A 26,567-nucleotide genomic window follows, 5' to 3' on the forward strand; every position below is an offset into this window, starting at 1 on the left:
AGGGACAGATGGACCAGAAATACAAAAGAAATCCAGGAGAACCTCAGCAGAACATTTCAGATTTTTCACTTGTGTCTTACCTCAGGCCCTTGTTCATCTTCTTGATGCCATATATTCTGGCTTATAAGCAACTAATGTAATAATCTGGTGTCTGTCCCCCACCCCCCAACACACAGTAAAATTAGATGTTTGCCTTTATTACTTTTTGGACTACAGTCTCTAGACCAGGAACGGTACGTTGTGGATGCTCCACACTTGAGGCTGATCAGTGGATCTCAACCTTCCTCGGGCTTCAATCCTTTAATACAGCTCCTCAGGTGTAGTGACCCCAACCACACAACTATTTCCTCTGCTACTTCATAACTGTAACTTTGCTACGCTTGTGAATTGTAATGCAAATATTTTTGGAGATAGAGTTTTGCCAAAGAGGCCGTGGTCCACAGATTGAGAACCGCTGTAATAGTTAGCGATGGAATGTTGACCACACACCTTCAGTGATGGAGTGCTTCTGCAGCATGGGGGCCACTACCCCATTTCTGGAAAGTCCTAGGTAGAAGACTGTCTCAAGACTGAACTCTAATTCACTTCTCCCACTTCAGCACCCCAACTGGTCTCCCTGAAAAGTCTCCTGCAGTGATCGCCTCTCTCTCATGTTCCCGGTGTCCCACCTTTCTCTGGTGGGAGCTGATCCACCCTTCTTCCCCAAAGCTTCCTCATCTGACATGGGCTTTAGCCTCATCGGCATCTAAAAGCCTACTAGTCTGACAAGATTCTTTTTACTGACCCACACAACACAGCACACTACCCCGAATCTGTTCACTCTTGGAAGGTAAACTGGGTGAGAATCAGAGGAGCTTCTGGAAGAGTGACTGAAGACTAGCAGCCAGAGCTCTGGGTCAGCACACCCAGGTTTAAATTCTAACCCTGCTCCTCACTGATGGACTGATCTTGGGCAAACCACTTATTTCTCCAAACTTCTGTTTCTCCATTGGTGCTGAGAAGAACTAGAGCAGTCGCACTTCTGAGTCAGTAAAGTTAGATTAAGACAGTCATGTAAACCCTCAGCAGAGTGTCTCATAGATTTCTAAGTACCAGCACTTCCCTGAACTTCTCCTCTGAACTGGAGTTCCCAGTCAAACCCTTCCCTTAATCCAGTTTCCGCTTAAAACTTCACATTCCTTCTAGCCTTGATAAGGCTCCCTAGTGACTTCCTGGCTATGTGTCTTCCCACTTTCTCATCCAGACCTTTCACCTGGATTCTCCCTTACTCCTCCCTCTTAACTGCTCCCCCACGTATCATCATGTGGCCATTCGCTCTTTCTCATTCATTCTTCTTTTTGCTCCATTTGCCTTTTTTTTTTTTTTTTTTTTTTTTTTTTTTTTTTTTATGAATACACTGTCATTGTCTTCAGACACACCAGAAGAAGGCATCGGATTCCATTACAGATGGTTGTGAACCACCATGTGGTTGCTGGGAATTGAACTCAGGACCTCTGGAAGAGCAGTCAGTGCTCTTAACCTCTGAACCATCTCTCCAGCCCTTGTCCATCTTTCTTTAAAGCATGAAAATTTTATTTAAATCAGTAAGACATTGTTGTTGTCATCATCACTGGCTGCGGCCACATCCTCGTAGTCATCGTCGTTCTCCATCATGCCTCCTACCTTGGCTCCAGATAGCTAAAAGGAAATAATTAAAATGGAAACGGTGAAATCAGTAGGCGCTACCTCTTTCCTCATAGGCATCTTAAGCTGTGACCATTTTGCATCTTCTCTTTGCCTGCCGCTCTTAGGTAAATGTCAGCGTGGGAAATGGACCATCAGTTTTAAGGCAAAGGAGAGTTAGGAGATACGGGCTCCTCCATGCCCTCCTTGAAGCTTCTCTCCCCTCACATTATTAGATCCCCAACCCTAAAGGAGCTATCTGTCATGTTTCTCACTGGGACAAAAATTCCTCTGATTGTTTACCATTACCTATGGCTGCCTCCACTGCACCTTCAACTAGGTTTTTTTGCTTAATAGTTTTTATCGAACTGGAGAGAGATCTCTTCTATATATCTATTTTTGTTATAATGATACCTAGTTGAGTTTATTAGCTTTGAGTTTCTAGACAGGATTGGAGCACTGAAGATGAGAAATCAGAGCACCACCCCAGCAGACTGCCTGGGAAGTATCAGAAGAAAGGATTGAGGCCAGGCAGCCAAGCTGGAGATGAAAGAGCATCCTGTCCCGTGGTACACATAAGCCTTCGTGCTTAGTTCTTAAATAGAGACACTGCAGTGGAGCTCTAGTGGACCCCTGGGTATAGTAACAACAAAGCCAGGCTCTAGGTCTTGTAATTTACAGAAGCAACTCTGGGTTTTTAAGAAACATGTTGACTAAAGCTGAAACAGCAAAAACCCCACCTACCTTTCGTGTGGAAGCTTTTTCTTGGAGATAGATTGATGCTCTCTGTCTGCTCTAACCAGCTCTGTGAAAGCCGGCTCTGGTTCTTGCTGTACACAAATCCGAACATTTTTTTTTCTCCCTAAAGAAAATTCATGAAGGAAACCAAATCATTCCCAGTAGAGACATGACCCGATTACGGAACCATTTAAAGGGGCTTTTTAGAGTTCCACCCTGGATGGAGAGATGAATCAGCAGTTGAAAGTACTTGTTGCTCTTGCAGAGGACCCCCGTTTGAATCCCAGCACCCACGTGGTGGCTCACAATCATCAGTAACTTCAGTGCCAGGAGATCCAAAGCTCTCTTCTCGCTTTGTGGGCAACAGGCACATTTGTGGTAAACATGCTTGCACGTAGGCAAAACATGCATATGCATTAAATAAAACAATGCATCTAAAATTAATTTTAAAAGTAGAGATTTTAGTTTTACATTTGGGAACCTTGGCATCTGAAGTGGGCTGTTTGATCTGTATAACAGTTTGGCTGGGAGGAGCTAGGGCATCCTTCTACCATCCTAACAGGAAGGACTGTTGAAAGAAGATGCTGCTGGCAAAACATTGATAAGGAGCACATCACACTGGAAGGACTCCAGCAAAACTGACAAGATTCCAAAGTAAGTACTAAGCACACACAGTCATTTCCCAACAAACCAACCTGTGCCCGGATCAAGGCTGATGAAGGGTAAAAGTCTCCTAATGGCAAAGTTCCAGTATCCCTTGGCTTTTTGTTACTGTAGCAACCATCCCAGACAATAAACTTAGACATAAAGGTCATTTCAGCTCAGTTTGGGAGGTTTCAGCCCTTGCTGCACAGGAAGATTCTTGCAAGCCTCTGGTAAGAGGGGAGCGTATCACAGAACACTACGATTGGCAAAAACAGTCACCTTACAGTGGGAAGGAAAGAGGAGAAGGAAGACATGCAGGCTCTATGATTCCCATTGATGGTGCAGCCTCAAACACACACACACACACACACACACACACACACACACACACACACACACGATATTTCACTAGGCCTCTCCTCTGAAGGTTTTCCTAGCTCCCAGTAGTGCAGAGCAATAAACCAAGCCTTTTGTACACAGGGTTCTAGGAGAACTCCAGACTCGCCTCTTCTAATTGCCGTCCGCCTAGTCTATCATATGCTTGCTCTTGTTTTGTATTGACTACCATCAATGGAAATTGGTCAACCTGCCCCATGTAACCAAGAGATGACTCTTCATGTCTTCCTTCCTCAGTCACTCTCTTACCTGAAGAGAGGAAAATACATGTTCTGCAACCTGTCATCAAGGGGAAATTTAGAGTCTTCAGCAGTGTGTTAGACAGTCGTGGAACAGCCTCGGGGGGAGTAAATAAACAAATTCTACAAGAAAAAGTAGAAGGAACTGGCATAGCTCAGCCTTTAAAAGGAAAAGGTGACAGTCTATTATAGTGTCTGTGTGCAGCATGGAAAGCAAGATTATCGGCACTTTCCGAATCTCCTTCGTGCTTATCCAGTGGTGTCATACTGGAAAGGCAATGGACCTGGCCTCAGGAGAGTGAGGCTCCACGTTCACCACTGCTAGCACATGACCCTGGCAATCTTCTTTTATGGGGATGTCTATAAAATTTCAACATTGGGCCATTTGAGGAACTCCGTATCAAGGCTTCTTTTAAGGGTCCATAAAAGATAAACTGTCTGGAACAGTCATACTTTTAATGTTTACTATTGTTGTTGTTTTATGTACGTGAGTGTTTTGCTTGTGTCTTAGTGAGGGTTTTTACTGCTGTGAACAGACACCACGACCAAGGCAACTCTTATAAGGACAACAATTAATTGGATCTGGCTCACAGACTCAGAGATTCAGTCCATTATCATCAAGGTGGGAGCATGGAAGCATCCAGGCAGGCCTGGTGCAGGCAGAGCTGAGGGTTCTACATCTTCATCTGAAGGCTGCTAGTGGAAGACTGGCTTTCAGGCAGCTAGGATGAAGGTCTTAAAGCCCATGCCCACAATAACACACCTATTCCAATAAGGCCACACCTCCAAATTGTGCCACTCCCTGGGGCAAACATATTCAAACCATGACAGCTTGCATGTAAGAATGTGTGCTACATGTATGCTTAGTGCCCATGGTGGCCAGAAGAGGGCATCATGTCCCCCGAAAACTGAATTACACATGATTATGAGCCACCATGTAGGTGCTGGGAATCAAACCTGGGTCCTCTGAAAGAGCAGCCAGTGTTCTTAACTGCTAAGTCATCTCTCCAGTCCCTAAGATAGAATACTTTTAAATCAGCACAAACCAACACACTTCCTGGCGATCCATAAGGTATGGAATGCAAGAGGTAAAAAAGCTAGTGAAACAAATTCAATGCAAGTGTGAGAGACAAGTCTTGCGTGGTGATACACACCTGTAATACCAACACTCAGAAAGATGAGGTGAGAGGATTTCAAGTTCAAGGCCAGCCTAGATTACATAATCACATAGTGAGACCCTGTAATGAGAGATTCCTTTTTCTTAGGGAGCTGACTGAAATCATTCTAGAGATACTATGTTTTCTGCATCATCTCCAATTCTTTGATTCCCAGCATGTGCCTCCTTAGTATGTAGGGTAAATAATGTACTTGTTGTGGGTTCAAACATGCAGACATAGAAAGAACATACAATGGGGTTTGATATGCCCATTACTCGGCCTGAAGAATCTTCCCAAGTGGCCACCCTACCTTTTCTGTGTTCCCACTAACTGACCCTAAACATCCTCACAAATTATTTTGAGGCAAGTTCCAAAAATCCTATAATTTCACCTACAGTTATTTCAATGTGCCCTGGTTTTATCACTGTTGCTTGGTTATTTTTTTAACACAGGGTTTTGTTATATAGCTCAAGGTGTCTTGAGCTCATAATCCTATTGCCTCAACCTCAAGAGTCTAGGATTATAAGTGGGTGCTACTATGCCCAGCTTCAAAGTATCATCTTAAAAGATAAATTACTTTGTAAATAGTATAAAACCACACAATATCATTATCACATGTAAAAATCTATGATACACACTTAAATGTAACTCAAATTTTCCTAATTTGCCATAAAATAGTTTTTAAAATAATTTGCTAAAATTAAAATCTAAGTTTCATTGCTAGTTAATATGAATGCTGATGCCATTAATTTAGATCCCTTCTCTAGACTGATTAATCTAGAGCCCCACTCTACCCTTGACTTCTTTTGACTTACATATTGAAGAGATGGGGTCACTTGTATCCTCTACAAATTGATAGTGAGGTCAAAAGTTGGATGAGGTCTAGATTCATCAGCAAGAATGCCACATAGGTAGATTTCTGTATTTCTGTAAAGATGTTGCAAAATAATGATCATCATTGTCTAGATGCATTGTTGCAACAAGAGCGTCAAATGATAATATGCTAACTTCATTTTTTACTTTCATTTCCTCTTCATTTTTTTAGACTTATTTATTTATTTATATAATTTTTATGTACACTGTTGCTCTCTTCAGGGCAGCAGATCCCATTACAGATGGTTGTGAGCTACCATGTAGTTGCTGGGAATTGAACTCAGGACCTCTGGAAGATCAGCCAGTGCTCTTAACCACTGAGCCATGTCTCCAGCCCTCCTCTTCATTTCTTGGCTGGGATATATCTATAAGGAAAAGCGACCCCTCATTGGCTCCCTGCTTATTTTATGAACAGCGGGAATGGAAGGGTAGAATAATGGCTGATCCTTTTCCAATTAATGGATTGAGAGCTGGGGGTGGAGCTCATTTGGTAGAATTTTTTCTGGATTTGATCTCTAGTGCCACATAACCCAGAAAGTGGAGGCAAGAGGATCAGAAATTCAAAGACATCCTTGGCTACAAAGCCAGTTCAAAGGCAGCCTAGGCTATATGAGACCCTTCCAAAAGAATTTTAGCAGATTGATTCTCTACCATCTTTCAAAGCATGACAGATGAGATGAGAGTCCTCTCTTAAGGTTTTTCTTTTGAGGAACTCATATCCTCAAGGATGTCATAAGTTTCATGGGAATAGTTATCGTAGGGACAACCACTCAGTCAAACTCGAGAGACCAAACAACTGCGAACTTGTCTCGGCATCCAACATTGCACTCGATCTCTTTCTCCATGGTGCACCCTTCGTCATGGTAGAAAGGAAACAGAGAAACCATAACTCAGCAATCAGTAGGCTTCAGTCCCAGGTTTCTGGTTTCTGTGTGAGAATCAACAATGAGCAGATATCCCTTTCTATATCCAAACAATTCTCCTCCTCGCCTGAGACTGCGTCCTTTAGGAAATTCCTCTATGAAGCCTCAGTCATTTGAATCTGATGGGGACTTCCAAAAAGTGACATCAAAATTTAACACCAATCAGAAGAGAGCCATGATTTCGTGAGAGGATAGGGTTCCTGAGACCCTGGCTGCTCCAGTATGGGCCAGAATGTGGGTAAGGAACTCAGGAGGCTTGGGTGATCAGAAACACTGAAAGAATTTTAAATCTCAGATATTACAGTTTTCAGTTTGTGACATTTCTTTTATTCTATTTTTATAGATTCCAATCACCCATTGGAATGCATTTTTCACCTGATGTGTTTCCTTTATTTTCTTAACTATGTTAGAAAATCTTTGTCTGCTAACTCAAATGCTTTTGTTTTCATGTTTGCTTTCTTTCTTGGTTATTAGGTAATTTTCCTGTCCTTTGCCCAGCCAGAGGCAGCAGGTACTGACTGATGCTCCTTTTGTCTGCTAGCAGTTATGGTGAAGGGATGGTTACTACACAGTCAATTGGGTTGGACCAATTTCCAATCCACTTGATCCCGATATGTCTCTGGGTCCTTTGGATGGTTTACAAAACCCACTTAGGCTCTGGACTGACAGCCTGGCAAGACTCTTGTCTTCTCACTCCTGAAAGCCTGTGGAAGATTCAGTTCTGATCTTAGGAGCTTGAGCTAAACAAGCTGTTTGGTGGCTTACCCCCGAGTCTGGCAAACATCTTGAGAGGCGCATCTGCCTTCTGTTTGCTGCAGGCCTCCTCCTTCCATTAGGGTTTTGTTTCTTGTATACTGTAAGCTATTAACTCCCGACCTCTGCTGCTCCATGAGACTTACTAAGACAAATGCTCCATGGGGCAAATGGTCCACGTGTTCAGAGCTCCTGAGAGTCTACTGTTCTGCTGGTCACATGAAGCATCAAACTCAACTACGTTCTCTTTGTCTCAGTAAGGACCTCACACTGAGAACATTCTGTAGCCTTGACTGGAACCTGAATTTGGAGGAAACAAAAGAAAACAAGGGTGGGGGGGGGGGGGAAAGGGGCTTGTCAGATGTGCAGAGTGCGTTCAGAAAGGCCTCAGTTCTCTCAGAATTTTAATTTACTAATCCTCACCTCTGTCTGAGCTCTCTGTGTCCTTAAAAATTATGACTTTAGTTTTATACCATACCTAGATTTTTATTAGACATTTTAGCACATGCAGAAGATTTTAATATTTAACCATAATAAGGCCATACATATGTGGCTAAGTCACATATTATTAAATCATGGACCCAAACAGACAAGTGAACATCTTTTAAAACTGAAATGGAAGAACAAGGGAAGGAAGAACACTCTTATTTTTGAAGTGGGTAGGAAGTGTGACAAAGCTGTGAGAAAAGTCTGACAGAGGTTAGCCAAGGACTAGAGAAACAAAGCCCCCACTCTGAGGAGGAGTGCAGTTATATCCAGGGGCTGGCAGTGGGTTCGGAACCCCTGATTCTTGTCCAGTTGCTTTTTCTGTGGTTTGATGACTTGAGCTACACGATTCCCTTTTACACCTGAGCTGACTTCATGCCTTTGAGAGGCTGGGTCATCCTCAGTCCATGTCTACCCTTGGGCTCAGAGGACACTCTGGTCGGTGTCCATATCCTTTTCTTCTTAAGCTATGTGGGGCTGGTTTATGTTACCTGGAACTCAGAGTCTTAACTAAGACTGTTGCTTTAGTGACAGACAGGTCTAGCGGGACTTGTGGAAATGTACCTCCCTCAGCACAGAGGAAGAGAGAGCATGGCTGGAGACCCACAGAGTCCTCAGCTTTATTAGATAATGAGTCCTCGCAGAAGAAATTGGAGCTTCTGGATTTGGGTCACACAACCCCAAGTGGGAGGAGCTTCAGATGTGTCTAAGATGTCACCTGAATGTCTGCCTAAGCCATGCTGTTTCTGACTTTAACCAAAGTGGGAAAGTGAGTTCCCCAAACAGCATCCAAAGATGGGAGGGAAAACGGGAGATTCCTGTGTTTGCACATTTTACCTACACTTGGGTCTCCTGGCTTACAGACGAGCTTTGAATTTACACCAGAGAGTAAACAAGAGAGCTATTTGGACATCACACACCACTTTGCCAGTTTCCGTTTCTCTTCAATTATTTACTGTCTAATTGTCTACAGTGAAACAAGAATCTGCAAACAGAATCCAAGATGTGGCCTCCTGAGTGAGCCGAGCGGGAAAGCTGGAGTTGAGTGAAGCAGTTTGGGCTGGCTGGTTTTATGTCAACTTGATCTAAGCTAGAGTCATCAGAAAGGATGGAACCTCACTGAGAAAATGCCTCCATAAGATCTGGCCGTAGGCAAGCCTATAGGGCATTTTCTTACTTAGTGATTAAAGTGGGAGGGCCACCCTGGGCTGCTGATCCTGGGTTCTATAAGAGAGCAGGCTGAGCAAGTCATGAGGAGCAAGCCAGTCAGCAGCATCCCTCCATAGCCTGCCTCTGCATCAGCTCCTGCCTCCAGGTTCCTTTGTTGTTCCTGACTTCCCTCAGTGAGGGACTATGATGTGGAGGTGTAAGCCAAAGAAACGTTTTCCTCCCCAGTTGCTTTTGATCATGGTGTTTAACCACAGCAATAGAAACCCTACAATACAGTTGGAGTGCCCGGTGGAGCTGGCACAGTGCAGAGACAGGAGTCTGGGCTAGAAGGAAGCTCAGAATTCTGGTCTAATCTCCACTGAGGCCCAGTACTTTTGTAGGCCTGCTTTGGGCCACAATCTAGACTTTTCCCTCAACTGGCTATGTCTCCAAGTGCCCCTAAGTTTTGGCTTCTTCTCTTCAAAAAAAAACAGAATACAAAAGGGCTGGGAGGGGGGCTGGAGAGATGGCTCAGCAGTTAAGAGCACTGACTGCTCTTCCAGAGGTCCTGAGTTCAATTCCCAGCAACCACATGGTGGCTCACAAACATCTGTAATGGAGTCTGATGTCCTCTTCTGGTGTGTCTGAAGAGAGTAATGGGGTACTCATATACATAAAATAAATAAATTAATTTTAAAAAAAGGGCTGGGAGGGAAAGTAAGTCTTTCACTAGGGGGAAAAAAAAGATCTAATACTAAGACTAATTTTATGTTCATTCATACTGACAGGAAAAAATGTCAGTAGCCATGAAAACAAGGAAAATGTCCAAAAGTAGAAAACTTAGAAACATAACGATACAAATATAATCTGCTGTAGTCTTGCTGCTTATGTTAGTTACGCTCCTCATGTTCTTGCTGTGGCGTAGAACAGACAAAGCAACTTAAGGAAGGAGGAAGCCAAAGCTACCAGTTTAACAGTGTGGTCCATCACAGTGGGGAAGCTATGGTGCAGTCCATCATGGTGGGAAAGCTATGGTGGCAGGAGCCTGAGGCAGCTGATCTCTTTTCATCCACAGTCAGGCAGCAGAGAGGAAACAATAATGGCGCTCAACTCACTTTTTTCTTCTTACTCAGTTCACAATACTAATCCAACAAGGATGTTTCCACCTACAGTTAGGATGGTTCTCTCTATACCAGTTAGCTGAATCTAGAAACCCCTCTCTCAGAGGTAGCTGGAGGTTTGTCTCCTAGATGAGTCTACTTCCTGTCAACAATCAATATTATCCAGCACGCTGCTCAATAGGAATTTCTCAGGAACATTTTGATATAGTTTCTTTTAGTTTTCTCTATATATAATACCATTGAGAATACTATAATTTTTAAAAAACCTTTATTTGTATGGGGGAGGAGCTCACGCCTCATCAAGAATGGAGTCAGAGGATACTATGTGGGAGTCAGTTCTCTCCTTCTATCACCTGGGTTCTGGGGATCAAACTAAGACTGTAGGCTTGGTTGGCTGGCAAGCTCCTTTACCTGTTGAGCCATCTTGCTGACCTTAAAGTATTGTATTATTTATGGCCTAGTTTTTCTATTGACATTTTATAATAAGCTTTTCTCGGTGTCAATAAATACTCCAGTTTGCTTTCTGTTGCTGTGATAAAATACCATGACCAAAGTCAGCTTGGAAAGGAAAGGATTTATTTCATCTTAAGACTCCCAGATCATAATCCATCACTGAGGGAAGTCAGGGCAAGAACTGAGCCAGAGACCATGGAGGAAGGCTGCTTACTGGCTTGTTCAGCTACCTTACTTATACAGCCCAGGCCCATTTATCTCAGAATGGCACTGCCCACAATGGGCTGGGCCCTCCCACAACAACCAGCAAGTCTGATGGAGGCAATTCCTCAGTTGGGATTCCCTTTTCCTAAGCGACTCCACTTTGTGTCAAGCGGACACAAACTAACCAGTACTATAGAAACAAGACTTTTAATGATGAATTATTCCATTATAAGGAGATATGTGATTAGAACTCAGTGGATTCCTTTGGTTTCACTTTAAAATGCAGTTTGGGAGCTAAGAGAGATGACAGTAACAATTCAGTCACAGATTGATGGTGCAAACAAAGAACAAACCTGAAAACAGTCTGCCTCAATGACAGCCCATCCCCCAACCCCACCGGGCAATAATAGCTCCTGAAAAGAAAGTGAGGAAAAGGGAGTTCTGGGGTGTATGTGAGCAGGTGAGTTCTGGGGTATATGTGAGCAGGTGAGTTCTGGGGTGCACCTGAGCAGGTGGGTTCTGGGGTGTATGTGAGCAGGTGGGTTCTGGGGTGTATGTGAGCAGGTGGGTTCTGGGGTGCATGTGAGCAGGTGAGTTCTGGGGTGTATGTGAGCAGGTGAGTTCTGGGGTGCACGTGAGCAGGTGGGTTCTGGGGTGTATGTGAGCAGGTGGGTTCTGGGTGTATGTGAGCAGGTGGGTTCTGGGGTGCACGTGAGCAGGTGGGTTCTGGGGTGTATGTGAGCAGGTGGGTTCTGGGGTGTATGTGAGCAGGTGGGTTCTGGAGTGCATGTGAGCAGGTGGGTTCTGGGGTGCATGTGAGCAGGTGGGTTCTGGGGTGCACGTGAGCAGGTGGGTTCTGGGGTGCACGTGAGCAGGTGGGTTCTGGGGTGTATGTGAGCAGGTGGGTTCTGGGGTGTATGTGAGCAGGTGGGTTCTGGGGTGTATGTGAGCAGGTGAGTTCTGGGGTGCATGTGAGCAGGTGAGTTCTGGGGTGTATGTGAGCAGGTGGGTTCTGGGGTGCATGTGAGCAGGTGGGTTCTGGGGTGTATGTGAGCAGGTGGGTTCTGGGGTGTATGTGAGCAGGTGAGTTCTGGGGTGCATGTGAGCAGGTGGGTTCTGGGGTGCACGTGAGCAGGTGGGTTCTGGGGTGTATGTGAGCAGGTGGGTTCTGGGGTGCATGTGAGCAGGTGGATTCTGGGGTGTATGTGAGCAGGTGGGTTCTGGGGTGCACGTGAGCAGGTGGGTTCTGGGGTGTATGTGAGCAGGTGGGTTCTGGGGTGCACGTGAGCAGGTGAGTTCTGGGGTGTATGTGAGCAGGTGAGTTCTGGGGTGCACGTGAGCAGGTGGGTTCTGGGGTGCATGTGAGCATGTGAGTTCTGGGGTGTATGTGAGCAGGTGAGTTCTGGGGTGCATGTGAGCAGGTGAGTTCTGGGGTGTATGTGAGCAGGTGGGTTCTGGGGTGTATGTGAGCAAGTGGGTTCTGGGGTGCATGTGAGCAGGTGAGTTCTGGGGTGTATGTGAGCAGGTGGGTTCTGGGGTGCACATGAGCAGGTGGGTTCTGGGGTGTATGTGAGCAGGTGGGTTCTGGGGTGTATGTGAGCAGGTGAGTTCTGGGGTGCATGTGAGCATGTGAGTTCTGGGGTGTATGTGAGCAGGTGGGTTCTGGGGTGTATGTGAGCAGGTGGGTTCTGGGGTGCATGTGAGCAGGTGAGTTCTGGGGTGTATGTGAGCAGGTGAGTTCTGGGGTGCACGTGAGCAGGTGGGTTCTGGGGTGCACGTGAGCAGGTGGGTTCTGGGGTGCACGTGAGTGGCTCGGTGATGGCTACACATGGCCCTATCACATTTGCCACTATTCATATTTCCTTTCAATTCTTTTTCTAAGCAGAGGACACCCTCTCCTCGCCATCCCTGTTCACATAGATGAAATCCACAATACAAAAATCTAGGGTTTTTTTTTAATTCATGTAAACTCAGTCTTTGGGTTTGACATGTGTAAGTTTAGGGTCAAGGAAAGGAAAGTGTGCTAACAGAAAATGATTGGTTATCCATTTCCTACTTCGGGTCCTATCTACACCAGCAGGTGCAACCTGAAGTTTGCAAGGAAACTGGTCCATGTCGTCCAAAATGGATTTTGGGGTAGAGAGTGAAGAAGGAGACAAACACACCTGCAGGATGGAAAATGTCACCTCTTTTTTCCTCAGGCATCCGGGGGAGGGGACAGGGGTAAGTAAAGGCATGTTGCAGAAAGTCAGCGAAGCATCTACACCTGCTCATTATATCAAGTGTCTAGAGACTCCCTAAATAATTAAGATGCAGTTGGCTCCCTCCCAGAGCAGGTGTGGAAGAGTTTCCAGCCCAGCAGCTCCTCTTGCAAAGCCGGAGCAGAAATGAGGATCTGGTTACTGAAAGGGGGTCCAGTTAGTAGCTGTGTGGACCTCCTTCAGCCATAGGACTTGCCTGGAAGCTAAGACACAAGAAACTTCTGGGGAAAGTCTTCAGCCACAGGCCAGTGAACTCCATGGTCCCTTGATTAAATCTAGATTTCACAATCATTTGCTATGTGACCTTGAAATGCCTGCTCAACCTTTCCAACTCTCAGTTTCTATATCTATGAAACAAAAATAGTGATTTTTCTCAGATTATTGCAGTATCCTACTATGCCATCTGATACACAACAGCCATGTCCAAAGAATGGCACTACCACATTTTCTAGACAGGGATGCTTAAGCATTTAGAGCAACGTCCTGGGCTAAGGAAAAATCTATTCTTTAGAAATATGCACTGTAACATTAAAACAGAGTACCATGTGCTGGACATGATGTTGAGTGCTTCATATAGGAGCTCAAAAAACTCACTTATGGATCTGTATTACAAACGTTTAGAAATGTTTCCATAGGTTAAGCAGTGAGTTAAAAACAACAACAACAACAACAACAACAACAAAGCCCATGTCCTTCTTCTATCAGTGAGCAAGCCTCTAGATGCAATTTAGTAATTCCCAGAGCTGAGCAGAATGGGACCAGTGAGAAGTGATTGGTAGACTGAGAAAAAGCAGACTTGTTCAGGTCTATGGGGCTAGACTGCCCTCTAGCGTTAGAGAGCTAAGGTGGCTCAGGGAAAGTAGGACCGGCAGGCTCATCCCCGCAGTGAGCTCCAGTAAGTCTCCTGACTCTGCTTTCTCCATATTGCTGGGGATTCAGGCGTATGTAGCCACATCCCAATTTTAAAGGTGATTCTGGTTCAAACTCAAGTCTTCATGCTTGCAGAGCAAACATTCTTACCACTGACCCCATAGGAGTCCTTTGTAAAACGTAAGGCCTCCGAGACAATCTCCCTTCCCCAACAAAATAGGTGGCCGGCAATTTATTGCTGATACTCTGCCGTTTGGGAAGTCTGAGGTCCAGGTGAGGGCTTTCTTCCTGGCTCACAGAAGACAGTCTTGTTTTTCCCAGTTTTAGCTGGTCCTTCTGTGTTCTTTGGGCCAGTTTGAAGATATTTGAGGCCCATAAACTCAGTGATGACTAAAGGCGTGTGCTTGTGCCTGTGCGTGTGTGTGTGTGTGTGTGTGTGTGTGTGTGTGTGTGTGTGTCTGACTGTCTAGGAGGAGTGTCAAATGCCCCCCCACTCCCCCACTCCCCACAACACCCGGGCAGAAATGAATGCCACATAGGAAGAACTGAAGATGCGCAATTTAGCAATCGAAAGTACATCCACATACCTAAATGGAGACACACTCTGCCATAGATCTGTGACAGATCTATTGAATCCATCATGTCTCGATAAGTTCTGTAGATGATGCCAAAGATTCTAAAGCTTGAGGAGTCCCAGTTTACAGAGACTTCTAGAGAAACAGGGCCAAAATCCTAATCAAAGCATGTCAGGTTATACCTCCAGACTTCTTCATTATATAAACAAAGACAACCGGTTTTCTTTATAGTAGTTTGAGTTGCACTTCCTGTTACTTGTACATGGAAATACTCACAAGTACAAGAGGACTTTGTTATAACAGAGCACAAAATCTGACCCCCCAGTAAAACAATGTCTATCCATCTTAGGGTTACTATTGTTGTGATGAAACACTATGGCCAAGAGCAAGTTGGGGAGGAAAGGGCTTATTTGGCTTATACTTCCACACCTTAGTCCATCACTGAAAGAAGTCAGGGTGGGAACGCGAATGAGGAAGAAACCTGGAGGCAGGAGCTGATGCAGAGGCTACAGAGGGGTGCTATCTATTGGATTGATCCTCACGGCTTACCCAACTACTTTCTTATAGACCCCAGTACCACTGGCCCAAGATGGCACCACACATGATGGGCTGGGCCCCATCAATCACTAATTAAGAAAATGCTCTACAGGGCTGCCTACAGCCTAATCCTATGGAGGCATTTTCTCAATTGAGGCATCCTACTCTCTGATAACTCTAGCTTGTGTCAAATGAACATCAAACTATCCAGCACACAGACTTAGGGGCAACAGAGTAATCATGACACAAACAGCACCTCAGAGTTATAAAAAAAGGGATTTGATTAACAGGAAGCCTGAGCCAGTTAAAGCTTCCAGATGACCAAAAATATACAGAAACGTTGTGTTTTCTTAGGGATGTAAATTCTGCATTTATTTTATTTGTATTATTATTGGGGGAGATGACATTTGCACAGACATGTGTGAAGTTCAAGGATAACTGGTAGGAATCCGTTTTCTCCTTCCATTGTGGGTTATAGGGATTAAGTTTGGGTTGTCAGACTTGTGTGGCAAGCTCTTGGATGCTGAGTGCTACCCTGCCCCCCATTCGATAACACACTGTATCACTCATGTGTTGTATCTTGAAACCTTGTTTCTTACTTTGTTGCCACTCTCTCCCTTTCAACCCTCTCGGAATCACCCCTCCCCGCTTTCAGGTAACATTCCTCTCACTTTCTCTCAGATTCAAACTAAGATCTCTGTTGCTTCATGCCCTGTTCCATGACAGCTCCCCACACTGCCCAGGTCCTTAAATGTCTAATGCAGACTCTGCTCTGCACCTCACTGTTCACAGAGAGGACCAGTCTGGTCTTCTGGGGGAGCAGCTGCAGATCTGGCTCTTGAATGTAGCCTCATCAGTAACAAGAAACTGCACGGCATGTGGCCCCATCTACCTCACCACCTATGGAGCAGGCATAGCAATGGTCTCAAGAGCAAACAAACTGAACTTGCTTAGGCCATGCAGAGCATGAGACTTGAACCCAGGCGTATTATCCAGTCTTCAGTATGAAAAATAAAAAGCCAGCAAACAACTGAATTGCTGAGTTGAGTCTAGGAGTGCATTTCAGACACAGTTGGAAGGATCTGGGCTCTGGCTTCTCTTCTGCTGGATGACTTACACAAACTTCCTACACAGTAGGCAGACTGGACAAGATCAGCTTTAATCTCCTCGAAATAGACTTTATGGCCCCAGGAGACTAGAGCTTGCTTTTTCCAAGAACTGCATAAAAATTCTACCAACATGCTATTTGGTCAAATTTAAACCACATGCCCAGCAGAGTGCTTGGATTAATGAGGCCTGAATCATGTGAGCAGCAGTTGTAGAATCAGGAAGCAATGTCCCGCTTTGAACCATACCAACTGACAGGCTCATGACAGGACCAGGGACAGACAGATTCATAAAATAAGGGAAGAAGGCTAGCCATACTGCTTCCCATGCTGTCCTGGTCACCTGTCTAATAAGCAATCTCCTAATGGTGGTATGTCCCATAGTGTTGCCTTGGGCTATAATAACAGGAAATCTACACCCAGGTAGAACTGCCATTTGAATAAGAACATGAACTCATGTGTGCCAGGGACTCTTGTCCCTTGTGGGAACTGGGAGACTCCGGGTTGGTTGGTTCTGTGGCATATATGGTCTAGGAGCCGGTGGTGGGAGGCAGGACTGCAGGAGTAGCTTCAGAATAAGATGTCCCTTCCCACAGGACAACCCAGTAAACACTGGGCCACCCAAGTAGGGCCACTTTCAAGACCTTGACTGCCTCTTAGTTCCCTTTAGGTGTTTCTTCACTTTGTATGGAGAGAGGGAGGGTGCTTGTGGGCCAGTCTCTATGGAAATAGACAGGGCTATGGTTTCTGAATAGGGGAAATTGCCCTGTTGGCTGTTCTACCTGTCATTTCCAGGACATACCCATCCCTGTTCCATGCTGTAAAAACAAGGCTCCAGGAGATGATACCAACACCACTGTTAGGACATACTTTCTTGAAACCTATAGCCTTCTGCCCTAAGTCAGCAGTCACTGCTCTCCAGACTTGCTTTCATCCTTGTTCTGCACCGACCGGCAGCCTGCAAGCCGCACCACCAGTCAATCCCAGAAACCATCTTCTCCAGAGCCTACATGGCAGCCTGTGTTCACAGTGAGCTCCCAAAGGGCCCAGCTCTCTTGTGTGCTATTTCACACTCCTGGGGTATCTGTTGTCTGGTGGGAGCTGGTTGCAGAATCTGTGTTGTCTTTTCAGCTGGATCTTGCTTATTGCCTTTTCAGGCAAGCTATGTCAGAACTTTACCCCTTCACGGGGCAGGGAAGGCTGGGTGACTTGCCAGACCATGTAAGGGTCTAGATGAGAGGTAGAACCGGAGCCAGCCTGGGAACATGATCCACACGACACCATAATTCTTATGCCCATAAAATCACTTGGAGGATCAGAAGCAGTGTGTCAATGAACCCTTGCTTCATATGGAGGCCTCCAAGAGATAAAAAGTCTTCGAAATGCAGATAGCAGAGTTCTGAAGACTCTAAGAATAGGAGCTGAAGGAAAGGGGTTGAGAGGATTAGAAGTGTTTAGACACACTTGACAGGTCAAGAGAGTGAATTTAGTTATAGCCACGGTGAACCAAAGATGTGGGCTAGTGACATGGTGGAGCAGATGCTTCGGGGATGTGACAGAAACAAACATGTTCATGTCATACACAGCCCCAGACACTAGATCATCATATAACCAGCCTCTAAACTCTTGGTGCCCACTGTCATGTTTTCTTTTCCTCTTGAGGCTGGAGTCCTTCCCTGGAAGGTTTCCCTGTGGTACTTCCATTGAAACTGCTCCCCCACCCTCATCTCCACACCAAGCCAACTTCCAGGAACAGCATGCAGAGAGCCGAGAGCTGGACAGGAAGGGTCACCAGGGAGGGAGAGGGAAGAGATGGTAAGGACAAATAAGGGAGAAAACTTTAACTGTGCACACGGGCTTTTATAAGAATTTTATTTCTCAAAAAAGGGGAAAGAATCTAAAGTATTAAAATAATCTCTAGTCTTTGTCCTGGAGGTCAAGAATAGGATGTCAAAATAATTCATATAAAAAGGTCAAGCATAATTGTAGATCTTCCTCCCACTTGTAGGAACATCCTGAAATCCATCCCTCCAGTGTGATGCTCAGATTCCAACTACTTTGAAGGTACCGTGTGTCCCTGGGTCAGGGACAGACTGCATGTGTACGATGTGCACTCATGACTTCACAGACACAAAGGTCATCTTCCCAGTGGATATAGGTCAGTCTGTCTTAGTCACCGTTTCCAATGAAAATGTTAATGGTTTTAAGGAGTTACCCCTCCTTAAGAATTCCTAGTCTCCCTTTCTGAAGATGAGCGTACGTAAAAGAAATAAAATTACATGTCGAGAGGCTGAGGATGGCAGGCTGGTCAAACGCCAAGAGACTTTACCTCACTGAGGTGTCACAGCAGCCAGGACTTTCCATTGTCTCTGATGTGAACAGACTGGGGAAAGCCAAGCCTCCACATCCAACAATGATTCTCTTCCTAAGACTGGACTGCAGGGCTAGGGACACAGCCTGGCAGTAGAACATTTGCCTAGCATGTGCAAGGCCCTAGATTCAACCCCAGTGACAGAGACAGACACACCCAAGAAGGCCGAAATGGAGTGTGAACAATAGCTAAGGTTGTAAATGCTGAATAGAGCCAGAAGCATAGGTGAACTGTCCAGAAGGTGAGCCTTCCAAGAAGTGAGGGATGAGATCAGGTTCTCTCTGGAGACCCTTGAGTAACCTAAATGTGCCAGACTGCACACAACAGTCCTGACTGTCTGGCTCCTCTCAGCTAAAATTTCTCTGGGGAACAGGGAGGTTCTCGTGAAGGTATTTTAGGCTTCCGTGTTCTGAGAAGTCTGAGACCACGTGGTCTTGCCCTCGAAGCAACCACTTAGTAGTTAGCAGTCCCTCGAGTCCTACTGGTCCCCGGGCGTGGATTCGTGATGTGCTGATTCCTACTTCAGCTCCTATTAAAAATTAAAACAAAACGAAATCAAAAAGTCATGGAGGAAAGCTGTGGCTTTTCCCACCTGCCGCTCCCTGTCCACCCGCGAGCCTGCAATGGACATCTTCTCTGCTAACGTCTGACCCATCTTCCCCGTGCCGGCTGGTGCTCCTCGTCCACCTGGTAAGTTCTCTGTCACTACAGATCATAACGACCCTTTCCAAACTGTGATGTGGTGCAGTATGTCACCTCTCTTTCCTGTCCTTCATCCAAGTGTATTCTGACAGTTTTAGAAGATCTTCATCAGTTTAAACATCTTAATTGTGTGCCCCATTTTAACATCCGGGCATGTCTTGAAGCTTATAACAATGTCTGGTATAAAGTTCGACTCCTAAACCTCCCCACCCCCGCCCCCTTTATTTTGAGAGGCAGTCCTCCTGTATAGCCCAGGTTAGCCTTGAAGTTTTGATCTTCCTGCCTCAGTCTCTGGAGTGGTAGGATGGCAGGTATGGGCCATTATACCAAAATAGTATTTATTTATTTTTAAAAGATTCATTTTTTTTTTTTTACTTTGTATAACTTTATTTTTACTATGTGTAATTTGCATGTATACTACATGTATACTAGTGCTGGTGGAGACCAGAAAAGAAGGTCAGATCTCCAGAAACTGGAGTCACAGATGTAAGTCACCTGATGTGGGTACGAGAAAAGAACCCTAGTCCTCTGCAAAAGCAGCAAGTGCTTTCAACCTCAGCCCCCCTCCCGCCCCACCCAAATAAGTCTTAACACTCTAGAAAGCATGGTCGTTACTGCTTCCAGGCTCTTAGCACAAAGGCGCCCGTCAGTTACTGAATATGGGACTTGTTATATAGACCAGGCTGGCCTTCTTGCTCATTTCTCTTCCTTCTTGCTCCTGACACCAGGGTGTTCCTGGGTCTGGCTCCGTGTTCTCCACTGTATTTGGTGGCCACTGGGATTCCTTATGCATCCAATGCACCAGGCCTAGGGATGAGGTAGTTGAAGAGCAAGCTCCTATACTATGGGGTAGATTTTCACTGGGCAAGGGGACCAAGGGGCAGGTCAGTTATCGCTTTTCTACGGTGTTTGAGTTCGAGGGCTGTGAAAGTGAATTAAATAATGATAATGATAATGATAATAATGGAGTCTTTTTGTGTGGCAAAAACAGGAACTCAAAAGTCAATGACTAAGCCATCTGTGGTAAATCCCCTCACACCCTCCACAATCAGGGAGAGGGATTTCTCCAGGCAGATCAGATGTTCTAGAAAGCTTGGGGGAGGGAGACTAGGGTACAGCTCAGCTGCACAGCAATGTCAGAGGCCCTGGGTTTGGCCCCTAGCACCAAAGAGAAAAGCCCAACACCAAAGACAAAAATCTCAAATGTTGGCTGGACACAGGTGGCACAAGCCTTTACTCCCCATGCTTGGGAGGCCAGCCTGGTCTATATAACAAGTTCTAAGATAGCCAGTGCTACATAGGAAGACCCTGTCTCAAAATGATACAATACACAACAAAGCAAAACGGCAACACATACATATGCCCTTCAAATATCCACAAACTATGCCACAGTGCCTTACTGGATGCTTGGGTAATGGTCCCCTGGGCAAGGAGGCTGTTCAAACGGCGATATGGAGAGCTGAAAGTTTGATAAGTAATGAAAGGACCGGGTGTATATTCCTAATGATCACCTTTGTTTGTGCTTGTGCCAGGGGTGAACCCAGAGCTTGTACATTCTAAGCACATGCTTTAGAATGACACCCCCACCTCCACACACATACACTTCCTTCCTGGTTCCTGATGTTGGTGTGTACACTCTGTGCAGGCACCAGTATCGACACCTTTCATTCTATATTCTGGTTCCTATCTCTGAGGCAACTTGGCAGTGTCACATCAAAGTAGTAAGTCTGCAATGACCTGCTCTCTGGGAACCACAGCAGCTTGTGAACTCAGATAAGCTGTGCTGGCCTGCATTGTAATGGGGGTGCCCGGGCTTGTGCAAGTTAGATCTCACATTGGCTGTGTGACTCTCTGCAAGTGACTTATCTCTTGGTTTCCCCATCTATGGAGAAGGAATTAGGAGCAATTATCATCTTCACAGTCGGGAGGTCTACCAATGCATGTGGTAGGTACATGGGATTTTTTTCTATCTAGGTCGCACAAGTGACTGGAGGGAGGTGTCTTTACTTCACCACAGTGCTTAGAGCCATCACAGTGGGACAGCCACAGGAGACTCCTTTTCTCTGTCTTTCTTACCCAGTCCAAATCGATAGCCATCAGAGAATCGAGTACTGGCGTTCCAGAAGACACAGGCGCTGTCCACGTGCTGGAGGAAGAATTCCGCTGTTTTCTCTACAAGGGAAAGAAAGAGAAGCCTACTGAGAATGACGCATGGGGAACCCACCCACTTTTGGTCACTCCTTGGTGACAGATCTGGCTGCACATGTTTTCCTCACATGTTAAACATGCAGGCTTAGGAGAGCTCTGAAGGGGAAGGCAGCAAACTGGGTCCCATGGTCGGGCTGGTAAGAGACAGTCAGCTGGAATCAGATCTGTAGGCAGTTATGCCTCCATGCTGGGACAGCCTGTCTAGGTCTGACCTCGAAGTCCACAAGTCTGTGGCCTTAAGCTCTGTGCCTGGGGGAGAAGGGAAGGGCATCACCTGGCTCTCAGGGTGTGAAGGAAGCCAGCTGGCCCCTGGGAATTCTCGCCCCAATGCCTCATGGTAAGTGGTCAGTTACTGATTGCTGCTGCTTGGTGCTATGGTCATAGCTTCAGTAAATTGGCTGTGAATTCCTCAGGGGCCATATGGCTTCCTTCACCAGCAGGTCTCAGCGCCAGCCATTCTGGCATGTATGCTATGTGCGTGTTAAATGAAGCAGTGTGCAGAGTCCGTCCTGCTCTTAACCTCTGGGTGCTGCTTTGCTTCAGCTGTAAATTGATTTTTTTTTTTTTTCAGACTCAGGGTCTTGCTATGTAGTCCAGGCAGGCTTTCAACTTGTGGCAATCCTCCTGCCTTAGCTTCCTGAGTTCTGAGATTGCAGATGTTTAGCCACAATGTCTGGCTTTGAAGTACATGGTGGGGCAGCTGCACAGGTAAAGACAATGCTTCTGAAGCAGGGGAAGCCTTAAAGTGGTGCCAATCATCCCTGCCCTGGCGATGGGGGCCACTGGGATGGACCCACAGATAGATCAGAGAGTACTCAGCAAGCCACCAGCTGTCTCCAATGCCAGGACTGTCACTGGTCAGTCTGGAGTGGGCTTTCCTGCAGGACCAGAGGAGCTGAGAGCAGCAGTCCCAACTGTAGGTCAGAGCAAAGAAAACTGGCACCACATGTCTGAAGCACCACAAACTGACCGTTCTCGGTGACGATGACATCTGTGTGAGAACTGCCGTACTTATGGATGTGATCAATGGCTTCCTGGACGCTGTCCACCACTTCGATGCACACTTCCAGGTCCCCATACTCTGTTCGGAGTGACTTCACTTCTGAGGGGCTGAAGGTCAGGTAGGAGGCAAACTTGGGGCCTGCGTGAATTTTTACCTGTCAAGAGAGGAAATCCAATACAAAAACCGCAGGGATGAACCAGCAGCTGGGCCTGAATGACCAGGCTGTGTGAAGAGAAGCTGGGCTAGGCAGCAAGGCCCTGGCAAGCAGCAGCCAGTATGCTTGTGGGCCTGGAAGGTGACTTGGCCTTCCTCACACCAGGATGCTCTGCTTGGTCATAGGCCAGGGATTGCTGGCCACTTTTCCAGCAACAGGCCCTTGAGCAAGCTGGGGATGGACTGGAAGGAAAAGCCTTTGAATGCTGAATGTCTGAGGCACACAAGCCCCTGACCTCTGGCTTTTTACTGAAGGAACATTTAACCATAAACTCTCATTCTCTCTAAAGTGAAACCTGCACTGGTTTCATGAGAAGGCACCATAAATGTATCTTTACTTCCTACACCCCAGGGAAGCCCTGGCTTGGTGCTCAGGGCTAAGTACTTCCAACTAGTTACCTATATGATTTTGGCCTGCCATGCCAGCTCTGTGCCCTCAAACCAATCCTGTTCCCAGTTAGACCAATGTAAGGGTCCTGGGCTGGCCCCTGAGGGACTTGATCACAGTCCAATTCCACAGAGGCCTTGTTCTCTGAGACTGCACAGGACTGGGTTCACGCCTTGATTCCTTCAGGTCTTGGCTCCAGCTACGACAAGCTGTCTCATCTGGTGGCTTGAGACCCTGATGCGACTTTGTTGGGCACTGCACTACCTCCAAGATAGGGGAATCCAATCTGTGATCAGATTATCCTGAGGATTTAGTTTCTACACACAAAGGAGCTGCATGTAGAATGCACATTGCCTCATCTTGGTTTGAAGCCTGTCAAGGCAATCCTCATTCTGACACCGGGGATGCCAAGAGTTAGCCCTCATTAGGATGGGGGGTGGGGGGGCTCAGTTCTAGCCAAGGACACCTTTCCTCCTGTACAGTGCAGGTGACTGTGATTTTTGGCATCTATAGGTAGCCAACAGTCAAATGGGCCACTAGTTTATGGACCTGAGCACGGACACTCGTGTGTCCTGATTCCCTTTTACTCTGTGGGGTGCACTTTCACTTTCAAACCAATGAGCGCAGGTGCTGGGCAGCTCTGACCGTTAACCTGACTAGGGGTTAGTGAAGCCCACCTCTGCATGTATCAGTAACCAGTCAAATAAGGGTGTCTGTTTCCAAACAGACGCTTAGAACCTGGGAGCTCTGGCCTAACGAATAGACCAATCCCTTGGCGGCCCTGTGGTAGGATGGCTTATTGGGAAGGGGTGAAAGGTAGAAGATGAACCTTCTTGAGGAAGGAGATCTCTGGAGAGATGTCCTGGAAGACTGTACTTCTCCTTTCTCTGCTTTCTGGCTACCATGAGGTGAGCTGCTTCCCACCGTGAGGGAAGAAACCCTCTGAAAGGGTAAACCAACTTAAGGAGTTAGGGATGGCACCAGGCTACGGGGAAACTGAGAGCAGCTGCTTTGCTGGTTCTTGGGTTCCCTAGCTGCAGCCTCGAGGACTCTGGGTTCCACTGGGGAACCACATTTCCACTGGCAGCCTCTACTCTGCATTTTGGACTACACCGAAAAGCTTACACACAGAGATTCTTCTGAGGATTTGCATGGTCCTCCCTGTAGTCATGTTTCTTTTAAGCACAGTCTTTTAAATTGCTTTTCTTGGGCGTTTTGTTTAGCTGTTGTGCCACAAAAAAACTAACACAAAAATCATACTGTATTGATAAGCATCTTTCCCTTCCGGCAAAAGGATGCCACCTCAGGGTCACAGCAAAGGAGGCCAGCAGGCTCACACCTGCTCTCAAAGGTGGAAATGTGGCCATGCAGGGCCTTTAATAGATGATTGTCCATTTGACCATGACATCTTCTAGTAATCTGCAACCGTGAATTTAGCACAGCATAAGCCTGTCTGTACTGCAAAGTTACTGACTATGTTTGCATACAACCTTGATAGCAGGTTATGAACAAAACCCAAAAGCTATGCAAACTGCTCACCCTGAATGCCACTCAGTAAGCTCATTTACATTGGCAACTGAAGACATTCTAGAGGAAAGGCGTGGATGCATATACATTTTACACCCAAAAAAACGCTTCTGAGGCTAGAGGAATGGCTTGGCAGTTAAGAGCGCTGGCTGCTCTTCCAGAGGACCCCAGTTCAATTCCCAGCACCCACATGACAACTCACAACTGTCTCTAACTCCACTTCCAGAGGATCTGATGCCCTCTTCTGGCCTTTTGGGGCACATGTGGTCTACAGACATTCATGCATAACACACACACACACATAACATGCAATAGTAAAAACACTGTGCCCCACTCCCCTCCCAAAAAACTCCTTAAAACAGAAACAAAAGTTCTTCTGTACAATTTTTTTAAAAAAGTTACATAAAAGGGAATGGCTAGTTGGAAACATAACTTTACTACCCAAATAAAACGCGGCTGTAAAGATCCCATTCTGTACGGTGCTATGTGGTCTGCTACCTTTGAACCCTCACAGAAGGGAAATATGCTGTGCCGAGTAAAACACGCAGCCACGGGCATCTGTGTATCCGTTCCATCCACCCACCGGCTGCAGAGGGCAGGGGTTATATCTTATTCGCCTGTGTACTCTGCACAGCACTGGTGTAACTTCCTGTCCCCTAAAGTGCCTGGAAGCTACTCCTGGTCTGATCTTTCCCGCGGGTCTACCATACCTGTTCCACTCTCAGCATGTCAATGATCTGGTCAAATAAGGGTGTTCTCAGCAGATCTCGGTGGATGAGCAAAGTCTCCAGAGCGTTACAGGCAGCTGGATATTCACATTTAGAGTCTCTGACTGAAGGGAAGAAGAACAAAGACTGAGTCCTGGGTACGTGATCCACAGGCACAGAGGATTCGCCAAGAGTTTCCCCTGACTCCACGAGAGCCCCGGGTCAGCTCACCGAGTCGGGTGACCTTGTCCACACTGGCTTCAGAATCCACGTACATATGGCAGATCCCCTCACTGTGGCCCATCACTGGGATCCCCTTGGCAGCTTTCTGGATGTCTCTGACCAGCTGGGAGGAGCCTCGAGGAATGATCAGATCTATTATTTTGTCAAGACGACAGAGATCTTCAACTTCTTCTCTGGTATTTACCTGAAGAGGGAGAAAATCAAAGAGGAAGATGGCATCTTCTGATCAAACTGCAGAGACGGGACTGTCGGTCTCGCTTGGCGACACGCTCTGTGTTTCAGATGTAGATGTGGCCGGTCCCCAGGGAGAGCTCAGTCACAGAAGAGAGGACAGTGGGACAGCTAACCACACAGGGCAGAGGGTCTTTTTAAATGCTCAGGAGGTGCTGAGTGCTGTGGTGGATGATAGGCAGGCACAGATGGCGCCATGCTACGGGATCACTAAAAGAAGCAGCCACTGGAGGAGAGGTCCCATTTCCCTGAGACTTCCACTGACAAGCTCCATCCTGGGATGCAGACTAGACCAATCACAAGTGCCTGTTTTTGTCACAGAGATAGCAGACATTTTCTTTTCTTCTTCTAGATTTGTCAGTGTCTTCCAACTATACAGCCCATCCAAGCTGTATAAACGTACATACGACAAAATGTTCATAGCTGCTTTATTTCGTGAAGCCAATACCAAGGACCAGCAAAAACTGCCACCGACAAAGAAAAGAGGAATGTGGCTATAAATGAACTACTACTTGGTAATAAAAAAGGAGAAAGAACTTTGGGATGCAAAACCACAGATAAATAGCACCAAGATAAAAATAAACAAAAGTCAGAGCATGGAATCGTGCATTCTGGATGACTCTGGATGACTCTATCAAAGTTCAGGAACAGACAAAAAGTAACTGAATGTGGTGCAAGTCAAAGAGGGTGGGAAGGGCAGGAAGGGCCCCGTGGCATGCTGGGGACATGTGGTTAGCAGCCATGCATATCCACACAGACATAGTTACAGAGCTGTCTTCTTGAAATCTGCATGTACCATAAGTTTAGTATACACAGCCAGGGAGGG

At 46.2% G+C, this 26,567-nt stretch overlaps 1 protein-coding gene across 2 annotated transcripts in view; it reads right to left on the reverse strand.

The window, feature by feature from the left end:
• Positions 1-18,003: 18,003 nt before the first annotated feature.
• The window catches only part of Aldh18a1 (aldehyde dehydrogenase 18 family member A1), a 35,786-nt gene continuing 27,222 nt past the window's right edge, over positions 18,004-26,567 (reverse strand). The window contains exons 15-19 of one of the 2 annotated variants that reach the window (XM_034505505.2): positions 25,499-25,694; positions 25,271-25,392; positions 22,400-22,586; positions 21,298-21,393; positions 18,004-19,048 (exon numbers count right to left, since the gene is read on the reverse strand). In XM_034505505.2, the coding sequence (XP_034361396.1) occupies positions 18,867-19,048; positions 21,298-21,393; positions 22,400-22,586; positions 25,271-25,392; positions 25,499-25,694 (783 nt within the window). In that variant the 3' untranslated portion in view covers positions 18,004-18,866. The remainder of the gene's footprint in view (positions 19,049-21,297; positions 21,394-22,399; positions 22,587-25,270; positions 25,393-25,498; positions 25,695-26,567) is intronic. The other variant, XM_034505514.2, reaches the window with a different exon arrangement.

This window comes from Arvicanthis niloticus, chromosome 1 (genome assembly GCF_011762505.2).
Source record: "Arvicanthis niloticus isolate mArvNil1 chromosome 1, mArvNil1.pat.X, whole genome shotgun sequence".
In the NCBI taxonomy this organism is placed as follows: Eukaryota; Metazoa; Chordata; class Mammalia; order Rodentia; family Muridae; genus Arvicanthis; species Arvicanthis niloticus.